This window comes from Aptenodytes forsteri, unplaced genomic scaffold, assembly GCF_000699145.1.
Source record: "Aptenodytes forsteri isolate BGI_AS27 unplaced genomic scaffold, ASM69914v1 Scaffold142, whole genome shotgun sequence".
Taxonomy (NCBI): Eukaryota; Metazoa; Chordata; class Aves; order Sphenisciformes; family Spheniscidae; genus Aptenodytes; species Aptenodytes forsteri.
The window spans coordinates 915001-940993 of record NW_008794598.1 but is presented as its reverse complement, the minus strand read 5'-3'; the positions used below and the strand labels follow the sequence as shown (position 1 = coordinate 940993).

Sequence of the window (25993 nt, the reverse complement as noted above, 5' to 3'; positions counted from 1 at the left end):
GAGAGTGCTCTGGAGACACGCACATGCTTGTCTTGCCCTTGTATCCTTCCCTGGGCAGCTGGTACCAGCCACTGCAGACCTCTGGTAGCACCACTGTACCGTTACGATACACTGGATTGAAACGCTCCTACAAAGGGGCCAGTTACAGACTGAAGCCATGGCCATCACTCTTCCAAACTGATTAATTCCTCAGATAAAGTAGGTACATGGTAATAGTACACCTGATGGACATTTGTCAGGCTCAAAGGATTAGTGTGTCTAAATGACATCAAATAGCCAATAGCATTTAGGTATTAACTTCCAAATACTTAATTTAAAGTCAGCCAACATTAGAAAGTTGGTTCGATAACAAACCACGCTTGTGTGATCTCTCCAGATGCATATGCAATAAAAGTCCTGATCCACAAAGATCTTTAGACACTTCATTAAAATCACTGGTAAGATAGGGCAAATTCACACAAGAATTTAGTTGCCTAATTGCCTCACAAACAATAGCTTTACTCTCTGTGATAACACTTCCCTCTTTCCTTCCCTTCCTGTCCTTTTGGGAGATTACTTCTGGAAAAGTAAGAGGTTGGCAGGAAGAAATGCAGCATTCCTCTTCCTGGACATTCTGATCAAAAACTAATCTGTCATGCCATGGTGAGACACTGCGAGCAACAAAAAAACCCCAACAAACCAAACCTACCCCAAACTCAAATCCTGCCTAAATGAATCAAAAAGACTGTAATTATGCTGTTTTACAAATACACATATTAGCATCAGGTATATAAATAAATGCTGATTTTCAAGTTCCTTGACTTTCACTGGCTACTCTGAATGAAATGAAAATTTGAGAAGTCTACTGACATCCCATACAGCCTCGTGGAAAGGGTTTTGCCATCCCAATGGCTCTAAGGTCACCCTAGCGCACGTGTCAGGGAAATGGCAACAATCAGTGCTTATCTGTCCTGAGTCATAATTGTCTTATATATATATATATACACACACACACACACACGCGCGCGCAACTTAATTGCACGTGGATTGATATGGTATTACTATGGTATGGATCAAGTGGTGAGTCCCTGCTCCTAAGCAGCAAATGAATGTTCCTATAAAGCATGAACAATCCTGCTAGGAAATCATACAGAGAGCTCCTCCATCCTCAAGAATTACTGGCACTTCTAGAGAGACAGGAAGATTTTCATTACATAGCCTGTTGCCAGCTATACTTTCAGCATAAGCCCATCCCCTTTCTGTTACTGTTATGTCAGGGGAGGACAGTGAAAGAAAGCAGCTCTTGGGATGATACATGGGAGGCAGTGCTTCATTTATAACCCCACACAAATGCTGGAAAATGTTCAACTTTAAAAAGCATTAGGTTGGTTACCTTACGGGCCCCTGCGGACCAAGAAGTGAAATTACATGAACACAACATATCTATTAATCACCACAATGATTCCACAGTGAGAAACAGCCCCAATGGCATACATTCAACTGGAAAGAAAGTTGAGAAAATTACCTACTAGTAGTTAGGCAACTCAAAAAAATTTGGTAGTACCTTTCTGTAGGGCTCCCCTCTTGACTCCTCAATGAATTCAAGTATTTAACTTGGATTAAAGCCCAGTCAATAGAAATATACAGTGGAGAGTAACAATGGCATTTCTACTTGAACACGTGTGTTTCCTCTCAGCCAGAGTTACAAATAAGCTACACTTATATGAGATGCATAGGTGACTGTCCACTTCATAGTGCTTTGTTTACAAGGTAAAGAAGGATTTAGAAAAGAAAAAAAAAAAGAAAAAATCATTCTCAGTCTTCTGCGTCAAGATAGATTACAGGTCAATTCAAATTGACCTGTAATTGATTGATTTAGGTATTAGTTCAGAGAATAGAGTAGGCTACAGCAAACTTCTTCCATCCAAGATTTAGAAACTAGAATAATTTACACCACCTTTGAAAGAAGCCATTAACATTGTGGATTACATCAATCCTTCACAAAGATCAGTGAAGATTAAACATGTAAAATCTCCCTAGTTATTATGGGTAAGTATATGTGTTTATCTGTAAAATGTAAGATGACGGACAACTTTTCATGTGCTCAGAATTAGCGTTTATCCACAAGCCTGTGCTATTTCTATCATTTCCACTTCTAAGAAGCCTTGGCTAACATGACCCTGCTTCCTCAATGCCGAGCAGCAGACCCAAATGTGAAAAAGTAGACATTTTCTCTAATGGGGGAGAGTGGAAATGGAGGTCACACCAATTACCTCAAACCACTTGGCTGCCACAGCCATCTTTTCACCTTTGCCGTAAACAAACCCTTGTGGCTGGTCCGTATATGAAGCAATTCCTTCGAAGAGTGCTCCACATCTCAGTTCTCTTCAAGTCTTGATATCAACAACGACAGTACTTTAGAGTAACACTTGAAAAGTTCAGGTCTCCCAAAAAGACTCCCGTGCAGATATTACAATCACTTTTGGCAGTTTCAGAAACCATCCTGTTCTTCAAGGTAAAGCGGTTTGAAAGACAAAAGATGCACAATTAAATCTAAAGAAGTAACAATATGAAACAGAGGAGTTTATACTACCATTTCCTTGTGTAATGCAAGCTTACAGGATACAGAAGAAACAAATCTTTGTTTGCATACTATAATCTATATTAAACAGACGCTTAAGAAGTCAACAAATTCAATGTGTTAAGAAGCAACCTTTTAATAAAGAAAGCAGAACCATACTTTGCTGTTAACAAATATTTTGAAAAAGGCTTATAAAATTAAATCCAAGCCAATTATCTGGTGCATCTGCAGCTGAGAAGGAAGTGTCAATACTCCAAACATCTGCTCAGTTTGTGTCCTCTCCTTCCTTACAGAGGAAGTATTAGCTTCCAGTTGTACAAGTGATTAAGAGAGCAATAAGGTATTGCTCAACAAAAACTATTTTCTTAGATTATTACAGACTAAGGCCAAAGAAGAAATTCTTATGTTAAGCACCATTACCGACATGGAAGCCTGTCAAAGATACCAGTTTGAATAGCACAGCTTTCTTCCTTGCCCCCCACATCTAGGGGTCAGCTAACCACTGGGGGTGAGGCTCGTGAGAACAATGAATTCTAACCATCATGGAAAGCACACTCCAGTCACACCGGAATTGACTGATGCCAGAGACTGGACAGCAGGAAGACCTCGACGTTTTCCATAATGAAGCCGAAGGGTGAAGAGTCCCAAAGCACTAGAAGGAACAGAACACAACAACAACAAAAAATTAGCTCAGTTTCAAAACCAACGTCCTTTTACAGGCTCAAGGTATGAACAAGAAACCACCCTGTATCTTTCCCTCAAGGCAACAGAGCTATGATCCCCTCAATGCTGACGCCATGAAATAGGCTTGTAGTAATCATTAAATATTAGTCAAGACACACAAAAGAAGGAAAAAAAAACCCTGGAAGCCATGGCTCCAGCCTTGTCCACTCACCCCCCGTGCCCCCCGGCGTGGTCCACTCAGCTGGAGGCCAGAACGCTGGGAGCACTCACAGGCCACAGCACCCGCAGCACCTAGGCAGAAGCAGGACGGGTTAGGACGGCGTTTCTCTGTGCTACAACTCTTCCAGCTGCTCTGAGCACTGCGCCTTCAGTGTTGAACAGACTGGGGAGGAGGGTAGCGTATTTTCTTGGATATTCAGGCATGGATTATTTATAGGTCATCGACTCAAACGTGTGAAAACTGAACAGACCATCCACCAAGACTGGCCCATGCTTCCAGACAGGATCCATATTCTAGATGCCATCTAAACAGTTCCAGAAATAAAGATTAGGCTAAAACAAATGGTGCAAACTCCCCTGCACCTTCTGAACCCATCCCCCAAGTATTCCGCTGGGACTTGTGTTATCCTCATACAAACCCTCTTTTCATGAGGCAGCAATGACAGGACTCATTTACTTTGAGGGTTTTACTTTGGCCCTCCTGGCTTCTATCATAACCTCAAATATTACATTAAAAAGGCTTTTAAAACATAACATTCACAGCAGCGCAGGAGCTTTTCGTTGCAGCTAGCTTCTTCCCTGCCTGTTTGCGTGTGGCACCTTCACATTAAGTGCATGAGTTAAGATGTAGATTAGCAAGGCAAGAAACCTTTGCCCTTGGCATCGACACTCAGCTGTGACAGGAAACTTCAGGCTTTTTTTCTATGAAGTGTAGAACCACTCATTACACATTGGCCGGGAAGTGCACATCTCCAAACTATACACATTTTCTCTTAGATAAGCAAAAGACTCAAGTGTTTATAAATATGAAAAGTTCAGCAGCTGGCTAAAAAGTTAATTCTCCAGTCTCACTTAATGAGCTTTGGGGAAAGTGGTAGGGGGATTTGTTCAGAAAGTAAAGCAGAGTGTCACAGAAAGCAGGACTTGCCAGACGCAGCTCTGTTTAGTCCTATTTTCTGTCTCTAGATGGCTGCTATCAGCAAAATGGCAAGGAATCCTCTAATGGGGAGCTACAGAACAACCAGAATGAGAAATGTTTTCTCCTAATCTTGCAATCATAAAAATTAGCCAATTTTCAATTTAAGTCCCATGACTTCTTTCTTTGTTGTGAAAATATCAAGCAATCCATATCAAAACACTTTGGAACATGGACTGTCTTAGGATTTTGTCCAATTCCCTGAACAAGGAAGTGGTTTTCAGTAGGATTTAGCAGAACACTGCTGCAATATTTTTTCAATACTTTAATATTAACTAATACTCATGTATTCCAGTAGCACAAGGTTCGGACTTAAAAAATGGGATTGATTTGCTCGGAAAGTAAGCACACTGGTTGCTTTCAGGAACTTCTGAGAAGACTATTTACAGTGCCTGCTGTCACTCTGCATCTCTAATTTTCTTGAAGGCAGACTTCTCGATGTCTTTATAAGATACTACAGAAGGAATTGCGCAACATCACTTTCGCAAGATGATACATAGCTACCCAGTACTCCAGCTATATAGTTATTAAAAAATAAAAATTCATACTGAATGGAAAAAATAATCAGACCCTTTTGTCTGCAGTTTCAACAGAAGTTGTTTTATGTAACAGAATATTTTTCAGCTTGCTCAGTGACTGTCTAGGTTATTGTCACCCCTTTTGCGTACCTCCTTCCTTCTGTCGCTTATTGAGAAAATTCTGAACAGCAGCTACTTAAGAAACAGAGCTGTCTCTGATGATCAAGAACAGAGTGATTCTCCAAGAGATCAGAAATCTAGCTGAAACCAACAGCAAGGCTGAGTTCTTACCCACTGAGAGCGACTGCACTCATACTGCAGGTCATACGGAGCTCTCTACCACTGCCTATTCCACTGTCCTCACCTGCACTGACTCACACGGTACATCTTTCCTTAGTCAAAGAATATTAAAAAGTCTGAGTTCAAGAGAACTAACAAGCCACAGTTGGCTCTAACTGGATCCGTAAATGCTAAACACTTCTGCCAGCACCAGTCCCTAGTGCCTGCAAACCCTTCCACCTGTGCAAGACAACGAAAATCCCTCTGGCGCCTGGTCCCATGGCCAGGGAGCGTGGAGGCAGGACTGCCTCCCATTCCAGAGGGAGCCGACTCACAGCCGGTGCCAGTGCTCAAGTCTCTGTTGATGGTGTATTATGCTGTATACATTGGAACTAGTAAATGCTTCAATGTGATTTTTGGCCACTTGGAATATTTTTAGCAATTTGCCAAGATTTACCCTGTGATTTATTATGGAGGAAACAAACTCAAGCACTAACAAATGAAAATATGTAAACTCTGACTTTTCAAGTCAATAGAAAGGTATTCAACTTCTTAAAACCCTTTGGAGGCATGCACTTCGCTGTAGATTCAATTGCTGGAAACAACAGTTTGATTAAGAAGCAACTGAAACGTAATCTAAATAGTCATATTTAAGTCACTTAGAGATTTATAGTGAAAAATTCCATATACACAATACTTTCCAATTGTCATTCCTAGAACTGTGTTCTAGATTTGTTGGAAATTCAACAATTTGTTGGAAATATATTTTGTATCGCTTTTTCACTAAGGCCAAAGCACTCCAGGTATCTACCATCTGGAACTTTATTATCTCAAATTACTATATTTAATAAGTTAAAACACAGTTATTATGAAAAAATACTTGAAATAATGAAATACACAGGAAAAAAAAATTCATTTAGAAAGCTTAAAGCACTGAAATTACCTGCAGATATAACACTAGATACAGCAAATAGTAATTGTTTTATTACAGTATCCTTGGGTGGAGAGGCGGGTGTCATTAAAGAGAAGGTAAGCTTCCATTTTCAGTATGAAAATTCAACTAGATGCTACTGCCACATACCTCCAGAACACAAAAGATAATGCTTTATAAAGCGTTAGCAGCCATCACAGCATTATCTATAGTTAAAATACTGAAGCAATCTATGAGATTGCTTTATAATTGCTTTATACACAAGAGATAATGCTTTATAAAGCATTAGCAGCCATCACAGCATTATCTATAGTTAAAATACTGAAGCAATCTATGAATAAAATTGGAAGTGTTAGTTTGATATTGAATATCATTGTTTCTTACAAGTTTTCTGAATGCTTCTGAAAACATCAGGAATGGGATCAAGAGTACAATAATCTAATAATTAAAATAAGGAAGAATATTAGTCATTAGAGTATGATTGGGAGTTAACATTAATTCTATCTAAAATAGCAGAATACTGGAAGATGGTATTTCCTTCTCAGCTGTCAATCTCAAGAGTTTAATACAGAATTCACTTCTTGTCTGTTTATCTCAATACACAGTTTCCACTTTTGCCAGTATTAAGCCAGCACAGTGAGTGGCAAAAAACCCTTTGTCTGTGCCTGCCACCACTGTGACTTGGTTGGTGGAATGATGTGGCAATATGCATGCTTCTTGATCATCCTTTCAGCTGAATAGACACTATCCATCCTTTCCTATAGAAAATAAGTGAAATAAACACACTGCCAAGTGACCAAACCCTGGGAGTGTTTCCCCCACATTTGGACATGTCACTTGACATTCAAAATGCCATTATGCAAAGCCAACTAACTCGTACAAAGTCTTTTTTGGTTCAAGAAACCCAGCAGAGGACTTCACCAAGCAATTCTTTGTTAGCATAACATTTGACCTTGTATCTCTTTGGAAATCATACAACTTTGCTAATGCAGTCCTTACAGAATTAATCAAGCAGATAGTTAGACCCTAGTTACTATGAACCCAGCCAATTATGAGCAGCACTGAAATTTGTCACTGGCATGTCCAACTACATTTTCCAACATAAAGATCAACAGAACTGTGTGGAAATGAGGCCCCACTCTCAGACCTGCATGACTTGGACGCTGTAGACTAGAATCGCTAGCAAAGCCAACGCTTTTAGGAACAAAGTATTCTTAAGAAAAAAGGCTTACCTCCCGGGTCTCCATTACCTGCTGCATTAAAACAGCAAGAAAGCATAACACCTTTCACCCTCTATTTTGACTAGCAAAGCTAGAATAAATGATTCATTGAGAGTTCAGAGCTCTTTATTTGCCACTCCACTCTACTGCATGAGATCCATAGTTCCATAAAGGCCAAATATACCACATGGCTTAGTTTGAAAGTGAGGAGGGGAAGCTGCCTATGCAGCTTCTCCCTCTGTCAAAGAAAGACAGCACAGCTTTCAGCATCCAGGGAAAGATGTCAAGGTTACAGCCAGAAGCATTATTAACAGATAAGCAAGGAAAAGAAACCCTAAGAAGAGCAGGGCAGAGAGAAGGAGAAAGGAGATGGGCACAGAAGACACCCATAAGAACAAATGGCTCAACAGCAGACATATTTAGATATATTTAAAAGCAGCACAGATTAGAAACGTATCTAGCTAAAAGCCTGATTGACAATTTCTATCCTTGAACAGGTACTCAAATGACAGAACTGTGGTCACTGAACATGTTCTCCATTTAGTAACTGGAACCAGATGAGATATAAAACCATTGGTCTGGTTCCCAAAAGGCAAGTTGCAACTAACTAACTTCTGAACATGGCTTGGAAGTTAACAATTGCTTTACCCCTGTTCTCGTCTGTTCCATTCACATCATGCTACTAGTTTCCAATGCTCAGCAAGAGACCTGTTTTTCCTGCAGTCCAGCCTGCCTTTTACTCACTTCTCAAAATCTCCAGTCAACAATTTTTTTTTTTTTTTTTTTTGAGGCTCTCGCACTGCAGTCTCCCACTTCTGTGAGAATAAAATCCATACTCAAAGTGCTCTGTGGCAAAATTTCTCTGGGGCTGAAATGCTGCTCTCTCACCATAAGAGTGCAAATTAAAGCCATGGTATGTTATAGTAACAGGTCACCTTCTCATCAAAATAGACATTTTGCCCAAATTTCAAGAAGTGTTTGTCACTAACTAGATTCTTACAAAAGGAGATAAAATAATTCATGCCACACATGCATAAGACTGACTACAGCCTACTTCACCATGGACCTCGAAACTCCCAATAAGCCCCATGACAGAGACAATACTTACAGCTTTAGCAAAAATGACCATCAGCTCAGGGAACTGGTGCGTGAGGAGGGCAAGCATTGCTGAAAATGAACATAGGCCTGCTGTGAAATGGATAAAAAAGGGAAGTTCCTTCTGTGGGTAAACGGAGACTTCATGAAATGCTGAAAGAAAAAAATGAAGAATGTTGACATTTGACAATCGAGGACAGTTTTCTGCATTATTTACACAGTCTTGTAACTCAGTTCTAGACTTTCAGAAGGAATAAGTGTGGACTCAAGGCTATTGTGCAGCACATTAGGTCCCAGTTCTTAAAAGTCTCAAAAATTTTTCCCCTACATTAAATGGTTGTCTTCATTATTAATAGTCATTACATCTTTCTCTCCCCAGTCTTCTTTTTCACTTGCATGCGCTTTATTTTTGAAGCATTTCATTAGGCTTAGTTTTTGGTACCTACTCTTTTAACAGGACAGAGGGAAGAACTGTAAAATTCACAAGCTGTCAAAATTACCTAGACCAATTTAAACAATTCAGGTGTTTTCAACCCTCTGAAGCATTAATCTTGTTACCTGAAGAGAACAGCACCTCTCCCCATCCTAGAAGCAGCTCAGCAAGTACAAAACCACCATCATGTTATATATACATGCAAGGTAGCTCCTTAATATTTTTCAAAGATTTCTGGTTGGTAGGCTACAGTAAATTTTTTTCAGAGCAGCTGACAGAGTAGACCTCAAAGAAAACAGTACCAGGACTAGGTTATAAATTCTGTACATAGCAGCTCCTTGCAATTTCCAATCTATGGTAACAAAACCAAAAGAAGGTGATTAGACAGGCTAAGGGCTGGCATATGGAGCTTTCAGCACTCAAGACACTACTACTGGTTACTAGCTGAGGACCTGTTTGGTGAATTTGCAATTACTTACTGGCCCTGAATACCTGCAGCTCTGACTTTCATCCAATGATTTTAAAGGGTTTTTAAATGAAGGAAAAAAAAAATAGTTTCTATAGACATAAGTAATTATGAAAGGGCTACACACTTCTTGACAAGCTGTTTTTAAAATCTAACAAAAGCCTCAAAATTTAAGTAAGCCTTTTCGTAAAACAAGAAAATACAATTGTATTCATTTTTAAAGGGAAGTCTGAGGGGGAAAAAGACACTTTACCCTCCCAGTTACTGTTTCTGAATGCTGGCACATGAAAGCTACCATTATAAGAGCAAGCCCAGCAGAAGTGGCTTGTGCTGTTGCAACTCATTAATGGCAAAGTGCTTGGGGTTTGTTTTGCTTTTAAGTATATGATTCCGGAGCGCAACTAAGTAGAACATTTGAGTTCCATGTCTAACACCCATCAGAGATGTTTAATGTTATCCCAGAGATTATCAGTTCACCTTCTTAACATGCAACCAGCCCTGCTAGCCCATGATGCAGTATGATAGTAACACACTCCTCTTTACTGAGCAACCAAAGAAACCACTTGTCTACTATGGAACACTGTTACGCTCTCATACTATGTAGAAACTCACCTGACTTTTAAAACATGGAGCAATATAATTTAGTAAAGGTCCCAACATAAGTTAGGAAAGTGTAAAAAAAAAAATAAAAATAGGAAGGATTCTTTTTGCACCAGTTTTTCCCTACATTGGGAAATTAAAATCAAATCCAAAATACGTAAGGACAACTAAAGATAATTCTATATTCTCAGCCATTTGAGAATTGTTATAAGTCAGACCAACAGAGGATTTTTGAATCATTAATTTGGTCAACATTATTTTAAATAGATAAATTTTAAAAAATTGTCAAGATTTCTCAAGGAAGTACTGCAATAAAAGTGTTAAGATGATTTTATTTATGGGTAGTTTTATATTTAAAACATAACAGGAATGCGTGAGTGATCGTGTTGAAATATCTGCATGTGTTGGTGTTTAATTAAGTTGGGAAGTCTACAATTTAGGGTTAGTCGCTAACCAAGGAATTCCTTGTGCAATATCCTGCATAAGTGAGAAATGAGTAATTTAAAGCAGTCTGGGGGCAAATTTAAATTACACATTTTAAATATAACTTCAGGCTTTTAAATAGAAACACGTATGTGTAGTTTTCCTTTCCACAGCTGTGGTCTCAGTGGGTCTGCTGGTGCTTTTGCAGTAGCCCTTTCCAGTCCCGTGGGACTTGCATTCTTCATGATGTAGAAGTTCACCCCCAAAGGAATTCTATTAACATGTACAATTAGCAGTCCAATTCTAATCTAAATTAATGCTATTTTCCTAAATATGATGAGCACGGGCCGTAATGATTTAGTTTGTTTTTTTCTTTAGGTAAGGCCTATTTTCCTAAATATGATGAGCACGGGCCCTAATGATTTAGTTTGTTTGCCTTACCTAAAGAAAAAAACATGTAGGCTCTTAATTGCATAAAGTAATCTTGAAGTAATGGGCAGCTGGAAAAGACTTACTTTTCACTGTCAAGTGTTAGTATAAATCCATAAAAATACCCACATGGATAAAAAGTTCCAGGAAGCATACTGTCCAGCAGACAAATATATACCAATGAATTAATGACAGAAAGCAATACATATTCTATGAAGCTATAGATTAACCAAGGATTCTCTGTAAGATCACAGACAGGTTCTGCTAGATACCTGAATGCAGGACTGGAACCATGCATTTATTCCTTGCTAAAAGGAAATGGCTCCTGTACAACAGTAGTCAAATCCATGACTTCTTTCAAAAGTAATTTAAAGAACTGGTCCATTTTGTCGTTCTCAAAGTTGGCCAAACTTAGTCTGAACGTACCACACACAGACTTCATCTTTGAAGGACTTAGTTATTACAGAATCAAGCTAACATTTACCCCACACACACGTCAAGTGCTTCAGGATCGTTTGGGAGGGACATCAACAAATAGCTGAATCCCCTTCACAGGAAGCTCAAACTAAAAAAATCACAGTAAGGTAAATACAGAATACCACAAACTGAACATGTCCTTAGCTTATGTTTTATTATCATTACTGCCTAGAAACCACTTACTTGGCAACAGTTCTCTGTCTGCTGTTTCTGTGCAACTCGGATAGGGATAGAAAAGATGACCTTTCTCTAATGGGTACGGGATCATCCTAAATGCTGAAAAAAAGAGTGAGTGGCATTAGATCTGTAATCTAAACCAAGCGACCAGCTTCTCACAAAGAGAACCAATCGTGTTTGAGGTGAATAAAGGCAGAGAGATTAGTCTACTGTACAGAAAAAAAGTAAAACAAGGAGAGATACTTACTGCCTTCCCATGTACAGTGTAGCAGATTTAGAGCCCCTTCTATCCTCTTCCAGTGCTGGAGGTGAAAAAAAGCATATGCTACTGCCTCACTGTCCCCTCGTTTCAGAATATGCTCTGGAGGTAGCACTAAACTTTTCATTTCTAGTAAATACTGAAAGTAAAAACGGAAAGCACACTTGGTTACATGGAATATTCCAAAATCGTTAATTGTGAAACGTAAATAATAATTTGAGGCATAACTGAGCGTATCACACAGGGGCCGACTTCTACCTGTTGAAGAAACAGTGCATACAACCTGCACTCGCATGGGAAGTAAAAAGCAGCAAAACACACATCCGTATATAAGACTCTTGAATTGGGGTTTTCACACACAAAATATCAGGAAAAAAAAAATGCATCTTCAGTAAGGCAAAATAAAAATACATTCTCATGGAATACACAAAGTGTAACACCACAAGTACAATACCAACAAGCTACATGTTTAAGCTAATAAAAAACCCAAACCAACAGTATCTTTGCTCATCATTTAATCGCTGAAAGTTTCAATGTAGGAGGCTAAGTACTTGTTAACTCTCAAGTATAAGCAGCAAACCAGAAAGTGTCAGTATAGTAACCAAAAGAAGAATAATAAACCAAACCCAGGAAAATCTTGTTTTAATGTGGTTTTGCTGGACTACCACAAAGTATGTCTGATTTCATATTTTTTCAATTTCAGCCTTCTCCCTACATCAGCACAATATCTGATGCACAGAAGGGTCAAAGAACACAAGGATTAATCATTTTCCCTTTCCCTTGAAACACAGGACATGCAATTTTGTTTTCTGATGGTACATTAAAAAAAAGACAGGTATTCATTTGAACTTAGCTTTTAAAAACAGATGAGTAATTTTTACAAGAATGAAATGACAGTTTCAGCTCTAGTATTTACCTGTGAGTTGTTCTCTCCTAGCATATAGTGTCTCATTCAATAACAGCCAAAGTTAATCCACATCTTTGATCAATGTAGCTGGCAATTCCTTTGACTGTCTCCCAAAGTGTAAGAATGCAGCTGACTCACTGATTTATTTCAGCAGATGCCACAAACTATGAGATTATTTACTAATCCAGTTTGAGGACTTAACTTTTCCCATTCAGATTCTTGAAGGAATGCAGGAGGGGTTGTGCCCCAGCCAAATAAAGCACATTTACTGCCTGGCTAGGTTCTTCTCTTAGTGCCTTGGGCCTACACTCCAGAGGGTAATATTCTTGCTAATCCCCTCTAATCCTCTTCAATTTTTTTTTTTTTATTTTTTTTTTTTTTAACACAGTAAAGGATCACTCACACAGGGCTGCTGTGGGAAAATGGTCTCAAATATCTGACCCTTGACCTGACTCCTCATGCTCTCCGCAGTGCCCACTTTTCCATTGTACTAACCGGGCAGAGAGCAAGGGAGTATCAGCACAGTAGTGATGACGAAGCCCCGCTGCAAGTATTGCCACAACACGCCAATGTTGAACTCCACGCTTTGGCTGTCTCTGCGCCCATGTTACCACATGAACAGAAAAATTCCACAGTCTGGTAGGTTTTCATGACCGTGTTTAACCATAAGAGAGGCAAGGTATCAGTACTGAAAATATCTTGGGTTTTGCAGATTTAAGAAAGTCTTTCTACACAATGAAAATTTGTAAGATAGTAAGAAGATGATTGGAGAAGATTGTTTCATACATTACCAAAACGTAGTTACAGATCTCTTATTTGAAATCGCTTAAGAGTACCAGTTTTCTAGCACTGTAAAATGCCTTCCTAACTTTCCAAACAAAACCCATCCTTGTAAAAGCATAACTCAGAACAAAGAGAAACAAACATTATTTTATTTTCCTTATGCAAAATGATGTTATGTGCAAAGACAACCATTTTCATCAGATGCGAGAACAAACGGATTTCTACTTTAAATACTAATTTATTTCTAGTCCATGGGACAGAACAGACTGCAAATTCAAAAAACAGATTTTCTTCCCCACTAGTCCACTGTAACCCATTGGGCAAGTTACTTCACTTGTTTGTGCCCTTGGTCATTTGTTTGCTTTAACTATGAGCATTTCAGAGCTCTAGATAGCCAGCACCAATAAAATTCTGCCCTGCCACCTAATAAATTGGTGTTTCAAAGCAGTATTGTAATTAAAAATAAAAAATCATTAAGACAACTGGATAGGTATACAATTAGAAGAGAAGATCAAACACCTGGCATCAGGAGACAACTGGATAGGTATACAATTAGAAGATCAAAAACCTGGCATCAGTTTATAATATTGATAAATCATATTGATATTTTATCAATATGATAAAAAAACTGAAACCTGGAATCAGTTTCCATGATTGTCTGTAGAACTATGGAACATATTTTGCAAACAGCCTGTTTGAAATGATATCTAACTTCTTTAAAAAGGTACACGAGGCTCCTGAAACAACTGAAGGACATACAAAATAAAAGAACTTTTAGATAATGATAATGCGTTATAATCTTCTTCCCCTAAAGGCAGAGGCTAAAGAAAAATCTGTCTGAGACTGTCTGAAATGAACTTGCTACGCTCTTGATCAGTCATGCAAACAAGCAGCAATTTCTCCCAGCAATTAGCTTTCTCAGTGCACATTCTATTAGATTGGACAGGCAGACAGAATAGAGCGGCTGGATAATTCGAGCCTTCACAGCAATAGTCACTCGGACTCCATGATCATTTGCAGAGGATTAGGTCCAAGACTAAGCCAACCTTCTGCATTCAAGGTTTCAAACTAAATGCATCACAATACTAGTACAGTAAAAAGCAACATAAGATTTTATTTTCACGCAATGCTCAGTGGAATTCATATCTTGGCCACTTCAAGTAATGCTAGACATTAAGAGTCGGTATTGCTACAGGCTGTAATTTAATCTTGTTTATACGTGGATGAAGAAAATAAGTGACTGTAGATCTTTCAATAACCTGAGTTCTGGAGCCATGCTTGGAAGCACAGAAGAAAAAAGTATTTTTAAATACTATGAGTGGTTATTGTTTGGAGAACTTAATTTGGCTTCAGGGATTTTAAATATCTAAATTTATATTTATTAATGCTTACCCTTACCCAACAAAGGGCCTTCATTAATACATTACTGGATTTTCCAATGAGTTAGAAAATTTTGAGTTTAAATTTTTTGTAAAAAAAAAAAACAGTTTAAACATCACCTATTGCAAACAACTAATTCTGGCCACCAAACATTTCTAATACAAATACTAGTGTGTTTAACAACTCAATGGCTGGAGTTACAACCACCTTCAACAAAACACGGGGCTAGAAAGGCGCAAATAACAAGATGATAACATCACATGACTTCTTTCAGAAGACAATAAAAAGTGGTCCAATAGGAAATAAAATACTCTTACCTTTGGAACATGAGGGTTAAATTCCACAGCTCTGTGAATTGCTTCCACAGCATTAATCTCTGCTGTACTGAGCCCTCTTTTGGAGGCAGTTTCTGGGGAGAACCTGAAGGGAAAAACCCATGCTGAGCAAAAGTAAATAATAAATGCTAACCAGGTGTTTATTTGCATTGTAAGCTTGGAGTTCATTAAAAATTGACTGATTTATCAAGATAAACAAACCCTTCTAGGAGACAAATGCTCATGTTAATTTAGGTATCTTGACTGTCATCCATGCCAATATGACAGTTATGTTTAACTTTTTGAAACTTCATGGCAATCACGTAAGGTAATTGAGTGCCCAGTCTTTCCTAGATTGTTACAACATCACCTACTCAGAGGTAAAGCTAGAATCAGCTCTGAAAATAGACCAGAACGAAAGTGAAATGCCAACATGAACTACCACAAATATTCTACACGCAATCCACAAAACAAAGAACTGCTGAACATCACAAGCACAACACTGAAAACAAAATTTATACAAAAGCACATGTGCGTACATGGGCTCTTGAAAAACATCTTCACCTGTATTAACTTTATAGATGCTTGAAACAAACTTTAAATTACATTTAACTACACACACACATATATATGTATATATAAATACACTTAACTTGCTCTTAGAAATGTAACTGCTACATATTGGATTTAGACCTTTTTAGTTCATATTTTACCGCATAACCAAGATAAGCAACAAACCACTGTTTTCACAAATGTGCTTGCTTACCTTTCTGAAACAGCTCTGGCTTTTAACAGGGCTGCTGTGTAACATATTGCTGCTGATTTTGGAAGACTGATATCTATGATAAAATAAAATAATTAAGCTGTAAGATTCTAAAGCAATACAAACATTTTAAACCTGCATCCTTTGAGCTTAAAGATTTTTACTTGGGCAGACAATGAATGTAACATCTGGAACATTTCAGCTATGATTAGAAACTTTGCATTTCTTTGCACCAGAATTTCTTTCTAGTCACCAGTCAGTCTCAGATTAAAAACTCAGAGTTTTTACTCTGAGTAAAGACTGATTTTTTTCTTCTAAACATACCAAGACACCGAAACTGGATTCAAAGAGAAATGCATGTAGAAATATACACTTAAGAATAGTGTACTTTTCCTGTATTAACCCATGAAGGTTTAAAATAACTTTCTAATCTTTACCTGATTTTGCAACTGTACATTAACAAAGTTTTACATAATACTGAAAGAGAGACTGACTAGAAGCTGACCAAAAAAATTACATTACAGACAGGTAGACAAACTTTAATGAAAATGCAATTTCCATTCTTTTCCAGTTCCATGGGGAAAAATTCTATTAGTTGTAGGTTTTGTAGAATATCTGAGGCCAAGTGTGAGCTGACAATTATAGATTAGAAGGTTAGCACTCCACAGTACAAGTTTACTTTAAAAGCAGACAAAGTCTGAGGTCTAATTCCCAAGTACCATGTTGTGTATAGTCAGATGGCTCTTGCTTTTTTTGTAAATCCCATCCTGGGCTTGTCCATCACTTACTAGAAGTCTGGCTGTCGTGTCAAGCAAAACACAGGGGCGTTACAGAGAGTTTGACGCTCATACTCATTTTTCCAGAGGCTTAGAAAAAAATCAGCAACCTTTCCTAAGAAAGTGTCACAATTCCTGATGTTAACATAAAGAAGCACCAGGAAAAGACAAATAGCTTTGTTAAATTAATAAGAATCCACACAGAAGAACACGGACAGTCAAGTAACAGGAGTAGGCTGCTAGGGTGGCCACACACAAGGGGCACAGGATTTGGGCAAGAATATCATACTTTCGATTCCCCGAAGCAATAAAGAACAGAGACACAAGAAAGAACATACCGACTTCTCAAGGGCAGGGAATGATTGCCACAAAATACTGCTTCTATGTCCCTCCATTCTGAAGATGATTTAAGGGACAGCTTTGACAGCAGCACTTTGTACACTAATGATGTGGGCATTAGCTAGGTGGCAAAACTCTGAGGACAATAAGAAAGTAAGTGTATATTTTATTAACCTTTACCTAGACTTGCACAACACCTGAAACATATTAGTTGAGATGGAAAGTGAAAGCAAACTACCACCATTTAATGGACCAAAGCTTGCATACCACTAATCTCTGGCAAGCAGCATGCTTGCACATTGCTAATCTCTGGCAAGCAACCTCAGTATTACAGAATCACGAGGCCAAGCCTAGAAGATGACAGAAGGGAAAATTACCTTTTCCAGCTTATTTACATCAACTACTTAGGGGGCTATGTGCTGACTGAAAAAGGCTGATGAATTTAGGCATAACTAGGGATGTAGAAGAGATTAAAAAATTAAAAAATTAAAAAAATCCTTGAATTGAAGCAAAGTGAGCTCCAAGATTTCTTTACAGAAGTAACTTAAAAACATAAAAAGCAATTTTTATGCAATTTAGCTTGCCTAAATTTGACCTCATCATTCAAAAGAAAAAACTTGACTTGCACTCTGAAAGCACCTATTTGTTCCCGATGAAAGGAATCTAGTCAACTAGCTGAGATCATGGGCAGTCATCTGCTTTTGGACAGGCACACCTTGCCCACCTCACCTATACTCTTATACGAAAACACCAATATTTCCCAACAGGCATCACTTACCATCATACTTCGCTAAAACTGCCTGGACGTCTGCGTAAGCCTGTAACTCCAGTAGTGCCTCCAGGAGGTTTTCATGAATATTCAGCATGCTGAGAAGTGGAAACTCTTTCATCAACTGCAAATCAGTGAAGAGAAATAAATTAAGCACATACAGAATTGCACTTGAATCCCTGAAATACTTAATAGAAATCAGTACAATAATTTAAGCTTTTTCAATGTTCTGTTCTTTCACAGTGTTAGAAACTGGCGTGTAAGCAGTATGAAAAGAATCACATCATTTCTACCCTACTTTTTTCCCTATATTCACCTACTGGCAAATAAGTATACTGAGGTTCATACAACACGCTCTCAGCCCAAATTTGCACAACTCCCACAGTGAGTTGGTTTGGTCAGTAATATTTTTCTATGAAAAAAGAACTTACGATACACCTTGGGCAAGTGAAAGAAAAATTATGATGAAGTCTAAAGTTGGCTATTTTGACAAGTTAGTTGCCGAGTCAAGCATGAAGCAAACTGGACAACAGAACAGTACACGAGACATTATATAATATAAAAATTTAAAACCTACACGTAGGAACCAAAAAAACTGTTCTCAAAAAACCCCATGAATCATGATGTGCAAACCTCAAAGGAAAATAATTCAGTTAGATTCATTGTGATGCCTAGAAAGGAACTTTAAACCATCAATTTGGACAGTGTGACTGAAAACAACAGTTGGTCACTTTTTTTTTATTTTTACTTACATCTCTCATCATTTTTACTGCTTCTCGTATTCTTCCAAGTTTTCTCGCACACATAGCTAGTCTCCTTTTCACATATACCAATACATTGGTGTCTCTTCCTGATTGCAAAGACAAAAAAAAAAATTAGTCTGTCAGTTTCAATCCTTACGTCTCCTTCCCTCTCTCTCAAAAAAAAAACCACCACCAAAAACCCCACAACCTTTTTCCTAACCATATGTAAAGGCATAAAATAATTACTACTGCTGTCCCAACCAAGGCCCATCTAGACAAATGCCAGTAACTTTTAACTAGGTTAAATGACAAAAAAATTCTGCTGTTTTTCAAAATGTTGGGTGGAATAAAAGAAGGTGCTACTGACACACACTAATTGCTTCATTAGTCTGCTCTACTTATCCAACTTTCCAGAACAATAACGTCCCAAGCCTCAGCGAGACAACCCACGATGAATACACAGCGTAACTGCCACTTCCCGAGTTTCATTTGGGTACTACAAAATATCACATAGCACGCCATGCGTAAGCTTAGCTAAAATAGTAGGAACTGCCTCACTGAACTGGGAATCAAACTAGAATCACTAATTGTAACTTTAGTTTTACATTTCTGCTCATACAAAACCAAGAGTTTATGTGATTCAAAAGTGCTTACGCAGCTGTGCTTCATGCTGGGGACTTTGGGAATGGCAGTTCTGAGACTTTCTGTAAATCATTTCTCCTGCTTTCAGAGCCTGCTTGAAATACTTCTCAGCATCTACAATAGTTGTTGCTTCTTCCTCAGCCAGGAGGACATATGCAGTGGCACAACTGTATTAAGGAAAAACCCACTAATTATTCTGAGGGACAAAGTTTAGTATTTTTTGAGTAAGTGTTAAAAGCATTAGAAATGGGCAGTTTTCACTTACATTTAATATCTAAGCATTGACAATATTAAAGTACCAAAATATTGACTTGAGTTCAAATGGTGAGTGTCAGGAAAACAGAAACCTTTTCTATTTTACAGAAAAAACACACATTTGGAGAAAGAACAGGAGAAAGAATTGTAACAGCAAGACAAATTATTTTCCTTGAAATATTAAAAATGCTCTGGTAATTGTCTGGAGAGGTTTTTTTGTGTTTGGTTTGGTTTGCTTTTTTAAAACCAGGAGGTAGGCATTTTACACAAAACCAATGAGACTACATAACAAAACGGATCACAGAAGTACGTGAAATTCTTTGGTTTGTGTTATAAGAGTATTTTTAAATCCCTTACAGGAGTGGCACCTGTGAACTCCAAATACAGTATTACCACAATGCCATCTCTGAAACACATACGATCTCACATTCAATTTAGACTGTTCCACATCTGAATAGGATTTCTCATTTGCTATTGCTACTGATACAAAGATTTAAAAAAAAAAATCTTTCCCAAGAAAACGGGAGAACAAAAGCTATTTTTTTATAGAACAGTTCAATACTTCAGTGCAACAGACAGCCCCATGCGCAATTCTCATAGTCACAGAAGTCCCCCTTAAGCTATTCAGAACTTTGCTAAAAGTAAATTATCAGAACAAGAAACTGATAGTGTGCTCAGTATCACGCCGCTTAATCTTTCACACTAGAAATACAGCAATTGAACTTATACTCTAAACTTACTCATTGTTCAACTCTAAAGCTTGATATGCTGCTTTAATCCGGGCTTGAGGGTTTCTCTCTCGCCATGCTTTCTGCATAACTGTTGCAAAAACATTGAAAGGCTGGTGGGACAGAGATTGAACTTATACTCTAAACTTACTCATTGTTCAACTCTAAAGCTTGATATGCTGCTTTAATCCGGGCTTGAGGGTTTCTCTCTCGCCATGCTTTCTGCATAACTGTTGCAAAAACATTGAAAGGCTGGTGAGGGACAGAGACACTGGCGAAACACCTGGGAGCCAATGGAGGCAACGCTGGCTACTTATGCCTCAGCTCTACATTAACATTCACGTCCATTTTGCAAATTCCTGTTTGCTATATAATTGTTAGAGGGAAGAGTAAACAAGTGTTTTAATTCCAGCATGAGTTTCTACCACAAGCAGCAGAATCTTGCAACTTCTCATTACGCCCCGAATTTAATTTAAGAAACCAACACCACCAGGAAGATTATTCACTGACCATTTAAGAACTCCTACACTGAGAAGCAAAGATAGCTTACATAACCAGGCAGATGTACAATTTCTAAATTGCTACAGATTTTTGGAAACATTTCCCAAGACTTGTTGAAAGCTTGGCAGGAGCAATTGTTAAACACAGGCTCTTGCACGGACCTGCAAAGAATTTTAATTTAAGCTTTCAAACAGAACTTCAAAGAAAACAGTGATAGAGTAAGCTGTCTTTTGCACAGGTATAGATTCATACTTAAGTGTTTAGACAACTAGCAAATCATAAAGGGTTAAAGAAATTTTTTTAAAATTTACAAAGCACATTTGAATGGCATAGCATGGCAAAGCCAATTCAAGATATACTATAATAATTTATCACCTTATTAGAAAGAGTTCCAGGAAACAATTAAAAAGGGTGAAATCTATCTATTCAAAAGGGTCGTTTGAATTACAACTTGAATTCAAAATTATGGTCAGATAAGGAGCAAACAGAAGTTCAATGCAATGACTCTAAACCCTTTCCCCACTATGCTTCCATTAGGGAAAAATGGAAATCCCAAACTGAAAACCAACTTCTAGCAAAAGAAAAACAACATACTTGGAGCTACCATTTTCTATGCAGAACTAACAGCTTTCACACTAAATAACAGTTCTGAAAGAACTCCAAAACCTTACGTTCATGGAGTTACATATCTGGCCTATCTCAAGTACGATAAGAAAACTGAAGAATCTATACATGTTTCTTTTGGAACAAAACCTTCTGCTGTCCAGCAAGAATAAGGTGGAAAAATGTTTGAGTTTTCTTTTGGAAACAAAATATTAGTCTTGGCTTAGTAAGCGAGACAATACACTCCATTTGTGAAACAAAAACACATCGTTCATATCAAGCGTGTCACAGCCAGCTGACAAGTAACACTTCCGGAACTTGATAAATTGACAATAGTTCGCACCCAATCTGACAATAACCAGGTAGAGAACATTTTCTGCACTGAACATATAGAACACAATGAAAAAATTCTGGAGACTGCACTGTTCATTACTAAGGTTTAAATGAGACCAGATCTTTGGCTGTTGAGAATACAATCCAGGTTTTCAATATTGTGTTGTTAATTATTTGAGAAGTGTGAGATTTTAAAATATGTCAGGATCCTGACAGCATTGAAGTCAGTAGGGAAAGCACAAGGTAAAAAAAACATCTTTTCACTAAATACATCTATTAAACCTCCTTAGTAGTTGAGAACGGCTATCATTTCACAAAATATCTGACACGATAGCTTGCGCTACCTTGAAGTGTAGTAAAAATACCCACTTTACACTCTCCAACAGTTATATACCTTATGCATACGACACTGGTACCTGTATCTGAAGGCCGAAGGGCATCTGTATCACACGTGAAAAAGTTCTGATGATCTTGAGCAGACAAATTCATGTCGTAGTATGTAAGAGGCTCCTTCCCAGTCACCCACATGTATCTTTAATGGGAGAAATTTCAGTAAGAGGCACTCCTAGTAAATAGTAATGCTGATACCAAGGGGGATATCTGATGTGCCTAACAACTGAAGCTAGTGCAAAAACATTTTATTAATAAAAGTCTGGAGCTACTAACCAGGAGTTTTCAAGTACTACTGCTCCATCATCTGTACAGGTTGCCAGAAGGCTTCCTGCGGGGGGGGGAAGTCTTTTTGATCCTAAAGTTCTAAACAACTTGGGAACTAGCTTCCTAGGAAGCAGCTTTTCCTATGAAATAACACAAAGAGACTTACAATACAGCCATATCAGTTCAGTAAAAGAGAATTTAGATTCAGAATCACTGTCTCAACCTCTGAATAAAGTTTTTCTCCTACTTTACTCTCAAAAAATCTGATGATGTTATAGCAGTATTTGCGTTCTTAACATTGAAACTGCCAAAGCTTGGATAGGTGCCTTTTAAACACAGAACTGGCATTAATCACCCCTATAATCTTGCAGGTCTCAGCTGTCTCCTGATATTACTAGTGCAAGCTCTGTGAAGAAGTCATGTGTATGCCCCCGATTAATTTTAAAAATATGCAAGGGAAAGTAAGATAATTAATACCTGCTATACTCTGCCCCTCTGAAAAGATTGAGAGGATTTCGCCACACTTTGCACTCTGGGGGGGAAAAAAAAAAGTCCTTTTGGAATTAAGAGCAAAGGAAATACTACCCTAACTTTAAAATGCAGTAATGCAAATGCAGTTTCACTTTCAAAAGCTGCTTTAATTTTATTGTTATACAACCTGAGCATGATCATACGACCTCCTTCTCCCTAAACTTCTGCTATCCCATAAATATTTTTGCTCCTGAACATTGCTGGGGTACAAAAGCACATGGTGGAGAGATTAAACACTGACATTTACACTCATGCAATGTTTATCTTGCACATATTCAGAATAGTAAATATGTTCAGTAAAAATGTTACTGAAACAGTTTTAGCTAAATGTGTAATATATTTTCTAAATCATATTTTTAATAATGAATGTTTTAGGTCAAAGATGCATTATTATTTAGTTTATTTCTACCATTATTAATAAAACACATTGTAAGATGTAGGCCTTTCTCCAGTTCTTACAAGCTCTAATGCAGTCAAAGCCACTTAAAAGCCAGTTCATGTGAACCAACTGCCTTGAAGCTTAAGGAAAACTGCTGGGACACATAAACAATCACCTGGCATGTTCTGCCTGCTTGTCTCATTCTCTCCAGCCGAGAACGCTGCTGGTGCTGGAGGGCTGTTTTCTACGCCACCGATGAGGGGCCTCAAATGACTCACAGAAACCTGCTCAATGAAAGATGTGCCGTATTTTCGGAAATGCCACCACTCAAACACCTGTCACAGGAGAAAAAAGCACCAGAAATTTCCTTAGGCAACACCTAACATAAACATCAGAGATGAAGAGCCAATTGTTCACAGCTAGTACATCCCCTTGCAAATTACTATAGCTGGAACTCATCTACATACAAATTAACACTAATTATCTGTTTTGGCCTGTCTTGTCATGCAGGATCACCCACATAACATGAAAGAGACTGAAAAAAACAGTAAAATTTTAGTCAAACATATGTTCCTCCCTCCCCAAGTCATTAGGATAACTTCTAAACCCTTTCAGAAAGTGCCTGTATAGGAAAACCGTGCACAGAGGCAAGAACCTCAAGACAGGTATAGTTTTTTCATTTCACAAAAATAATCTAAAAGAATAAAGCACAAAATGGACAGTTAAACTGACACGTTCTGCCATTCAGAAAAGTCCAAAGAGGAAAGGCTGAATTAACAGCAATCAAGTTCACTTACCAGAAACTTTGGGTCAGAAATATTACCATCTCTCTCTTTGAAGCTATTAAAAATACCTGCATGTCACAGTCATCAAGCGCTATACCATACTGTCAGCCCTGGACCAACTTATCTGAGTATTTTCATTAGCATGCAGAAAGACCTGACGTTTAGACAAACTGCATTCTTTGTTAAGAAGCATTACTATAAATAGTGGCTGATCAATAACCACTTTTTTCTCTTAAGAGCAAACCTACGTAAAAGACCTATCGCAAGCAGAATCCATCTCCTTATATGACTTTCCTCAAATCCTTCAATCAAAACCCAAACAACATTACTTACAGCAAACAAGTTGTTTCTACCACATAAATAAGACACTTTTTTTTTTAAATATTGGCTACAAAAAATCAGTTATGAAATAGATTTTGTACATTCTGCTAAGTAGGTTTAATTGATGAGAAGAGATATTTTCTTTAGCTTTTAATATTGAAAATAAAGATTAACCCAAAAGATTTGTATATAGTACCACAGCCTGCATCAGCATCAGATGATCATCGCTGCAGAAACAGCTGTGCTAGCAGAACTGACCAGGCAAGTGTGCCCCATTCATTTCGTGCAAAGTCAGCCACATCTGTGCACACTGTCATGTGAAGATGAACTGAATTATTGGCTCATTTTCACACCAAAGTCATTAAGATAGTTACATGATGACACACACACAAAAGCCCCCCAAAAATAACTGTGGGAAGCTAAACTCTTAACTACCTAGTTTAAGAGAGACAAAAATCTCTGTTTTCTTTACACAGAGAGGTCTGCAGGGTTTGCATGTGTATTTTGCATTTTTTATGTATCTATGTACATACACACGTATGGATACATATGGACACGCACCTCCTTAAAACAAGCCTGAGTTTCTAAAACAGGTACAAGTTATTTTCCTTAGACTCACCCCAACATACAACACACATAGCAAAAGAGTATGTACAATACATCAGAAAAGCTACTAAATAACAAGTTCCTTCGTAGTACAAAGGCACCCTCTAGAGTCTGAGTCCGATCAAAAAAAAGCTGATTACATTTACCCCAAATGAAGGCGTCCTAGAGGTGCTAACGTTGTTTAAAAAAATAAAAGTGGACTACTTACAAATATCAGTCCAGATATAAAAGACGAAGTCACTGTAAGGGCAAAATAGAATTTTGGAGTCAAAGTGCTTAAGAACACAGTCACTGTTAAGAGAAACAAAAACAAACACTTAACAAGCAGAACCTAAAAACACAAATAGCTTTCTGTTAAACAGTGCCGAATGAAATATTACACAAATATGTAATACAACATAGCCCTAGTAACTTTACAGATAACGATACTTTGTTAGAGAATCCTTTCCATATATTATTTTCTGTTTGTAACCACCTGTGACAGTGAATTAGGTTATATCACCAATCTAAAAAATTCAGTGTAAGTTCTTAGACAAAGCAGCCTACGGTTACAACCACCTCATGGCTGGTGGACACCAACAAGCAAATTTAATGTATTATTTCATTTTAATCTAAAACAGAAACGTACTGTTTTGATGGAAGTTTATATTCAGTGTTAAGAACATACATTCTCCACAGACCTCTCCTTCCTGGTATTTACAGCACAAGGCAGGGAATGCAGTTTTCTGGTGCGATTCTGACCATGGTTTTGATCCAAACTGCACATCAGCTTTGTCACCTGCCACCAGCCCGGGCCGGGAGGGAGCACGGGAGGGATGCTGGCAGCAAAGGGCACCCCGGCTGGAGTGCCAGCCCGGCCTGGGGGTGACGGCAAACTCGACTGCCGCAGGCTCACCCCGAATTCAGGCCTCCAGCCTGACAAGACACCCCCGGGCGGGGAGCAGGTGTCTGCGGTGACACCCAACCAGACGCGAAGTGACAGGGTGTGGGCTGGGGACGCAGCCGGGGCAGGGCTGGCACACCCCCCCGGGGCACCGGCCGGGCAGCAGCGGGGAGCACTCGGGCAGCACCACGAGGGCCGCCTCGGATGCTTCCAGCTGCGCCGGTGCCGCTACGGGGCTGGCGCGGCCCC

General features: G+C 38.4%; 1 protein-coding gene across 1 annotated transcript in view; it reads right to left on the bottom strand.

The window, feature by feature from the left end:
• Nucleotides 1–2683: 2683 nt before the first annotated feature.
• The window catches only part of ST7L (suppression of tumorigenicity 7 like), a 27965-nt gene continuing 4655 nt past the window's right edge, over nucleotides 2684–25993 (bottom strand). Inside the window, exons 2-16 of the mRNA XM_009272888.1 lie at nucleotides 25070–25152; nucleotides 23325–23484; nucleotides 22717–22771; nucleotides 21999–22114; nucleotides 20297–20375; nucleotides 19175–19329; nucleotides 18530–18627; nucleotides 17787–17901; nucleotides 15897–15969; nucleotides 15134–15236; nucleotides 11735–11885; nucleotides 11494–11586; nucleotides 8496–8635; nucleotides 3456–3535; nucleotides 2684–3212 (exon numbers count right to left, since the gene is read on the bottom strand). Of these exons, the coding sequence (XP_009271163.1) occupies nucleotides 3482–3535; nucleotides 8496–8635; nucleotides 11494–11586; nucleotides 11735–11885; nucleotides 15134–15236; nucleotides 15897–15969; nucleotides 17787–17901; nucleotides 18530–18627; nucleotides 19175–19329; nucleotides 20297–20375; nucleotides 21999–22114; nucleotides 22717–22771; nucleotides 23325–23484; nucleotides 25070–25152 (1475 nt within the window). The 3' untranslated portion in view covers nucleotides 2684–3212; nucleotides 3456–3481. The remainder of the gene's footprint in view (nucleotides 3213–3455; nucleotides 3536–8495; nucleotides 8636–11493; nucleotides 11587–11734; nucleotides 11886–15133; nucleotides 15237–15896; nucleotides 15970–17786; nucleotides 17902–18529; nucleotides 18628–19174; nucleotides 19330–20296; nucleotides 20376–21998; nucleotides 22115–22716; nucleotides 22772–23324; nucleotides 23485–25069; nucleotides 25153–25993) is intronic.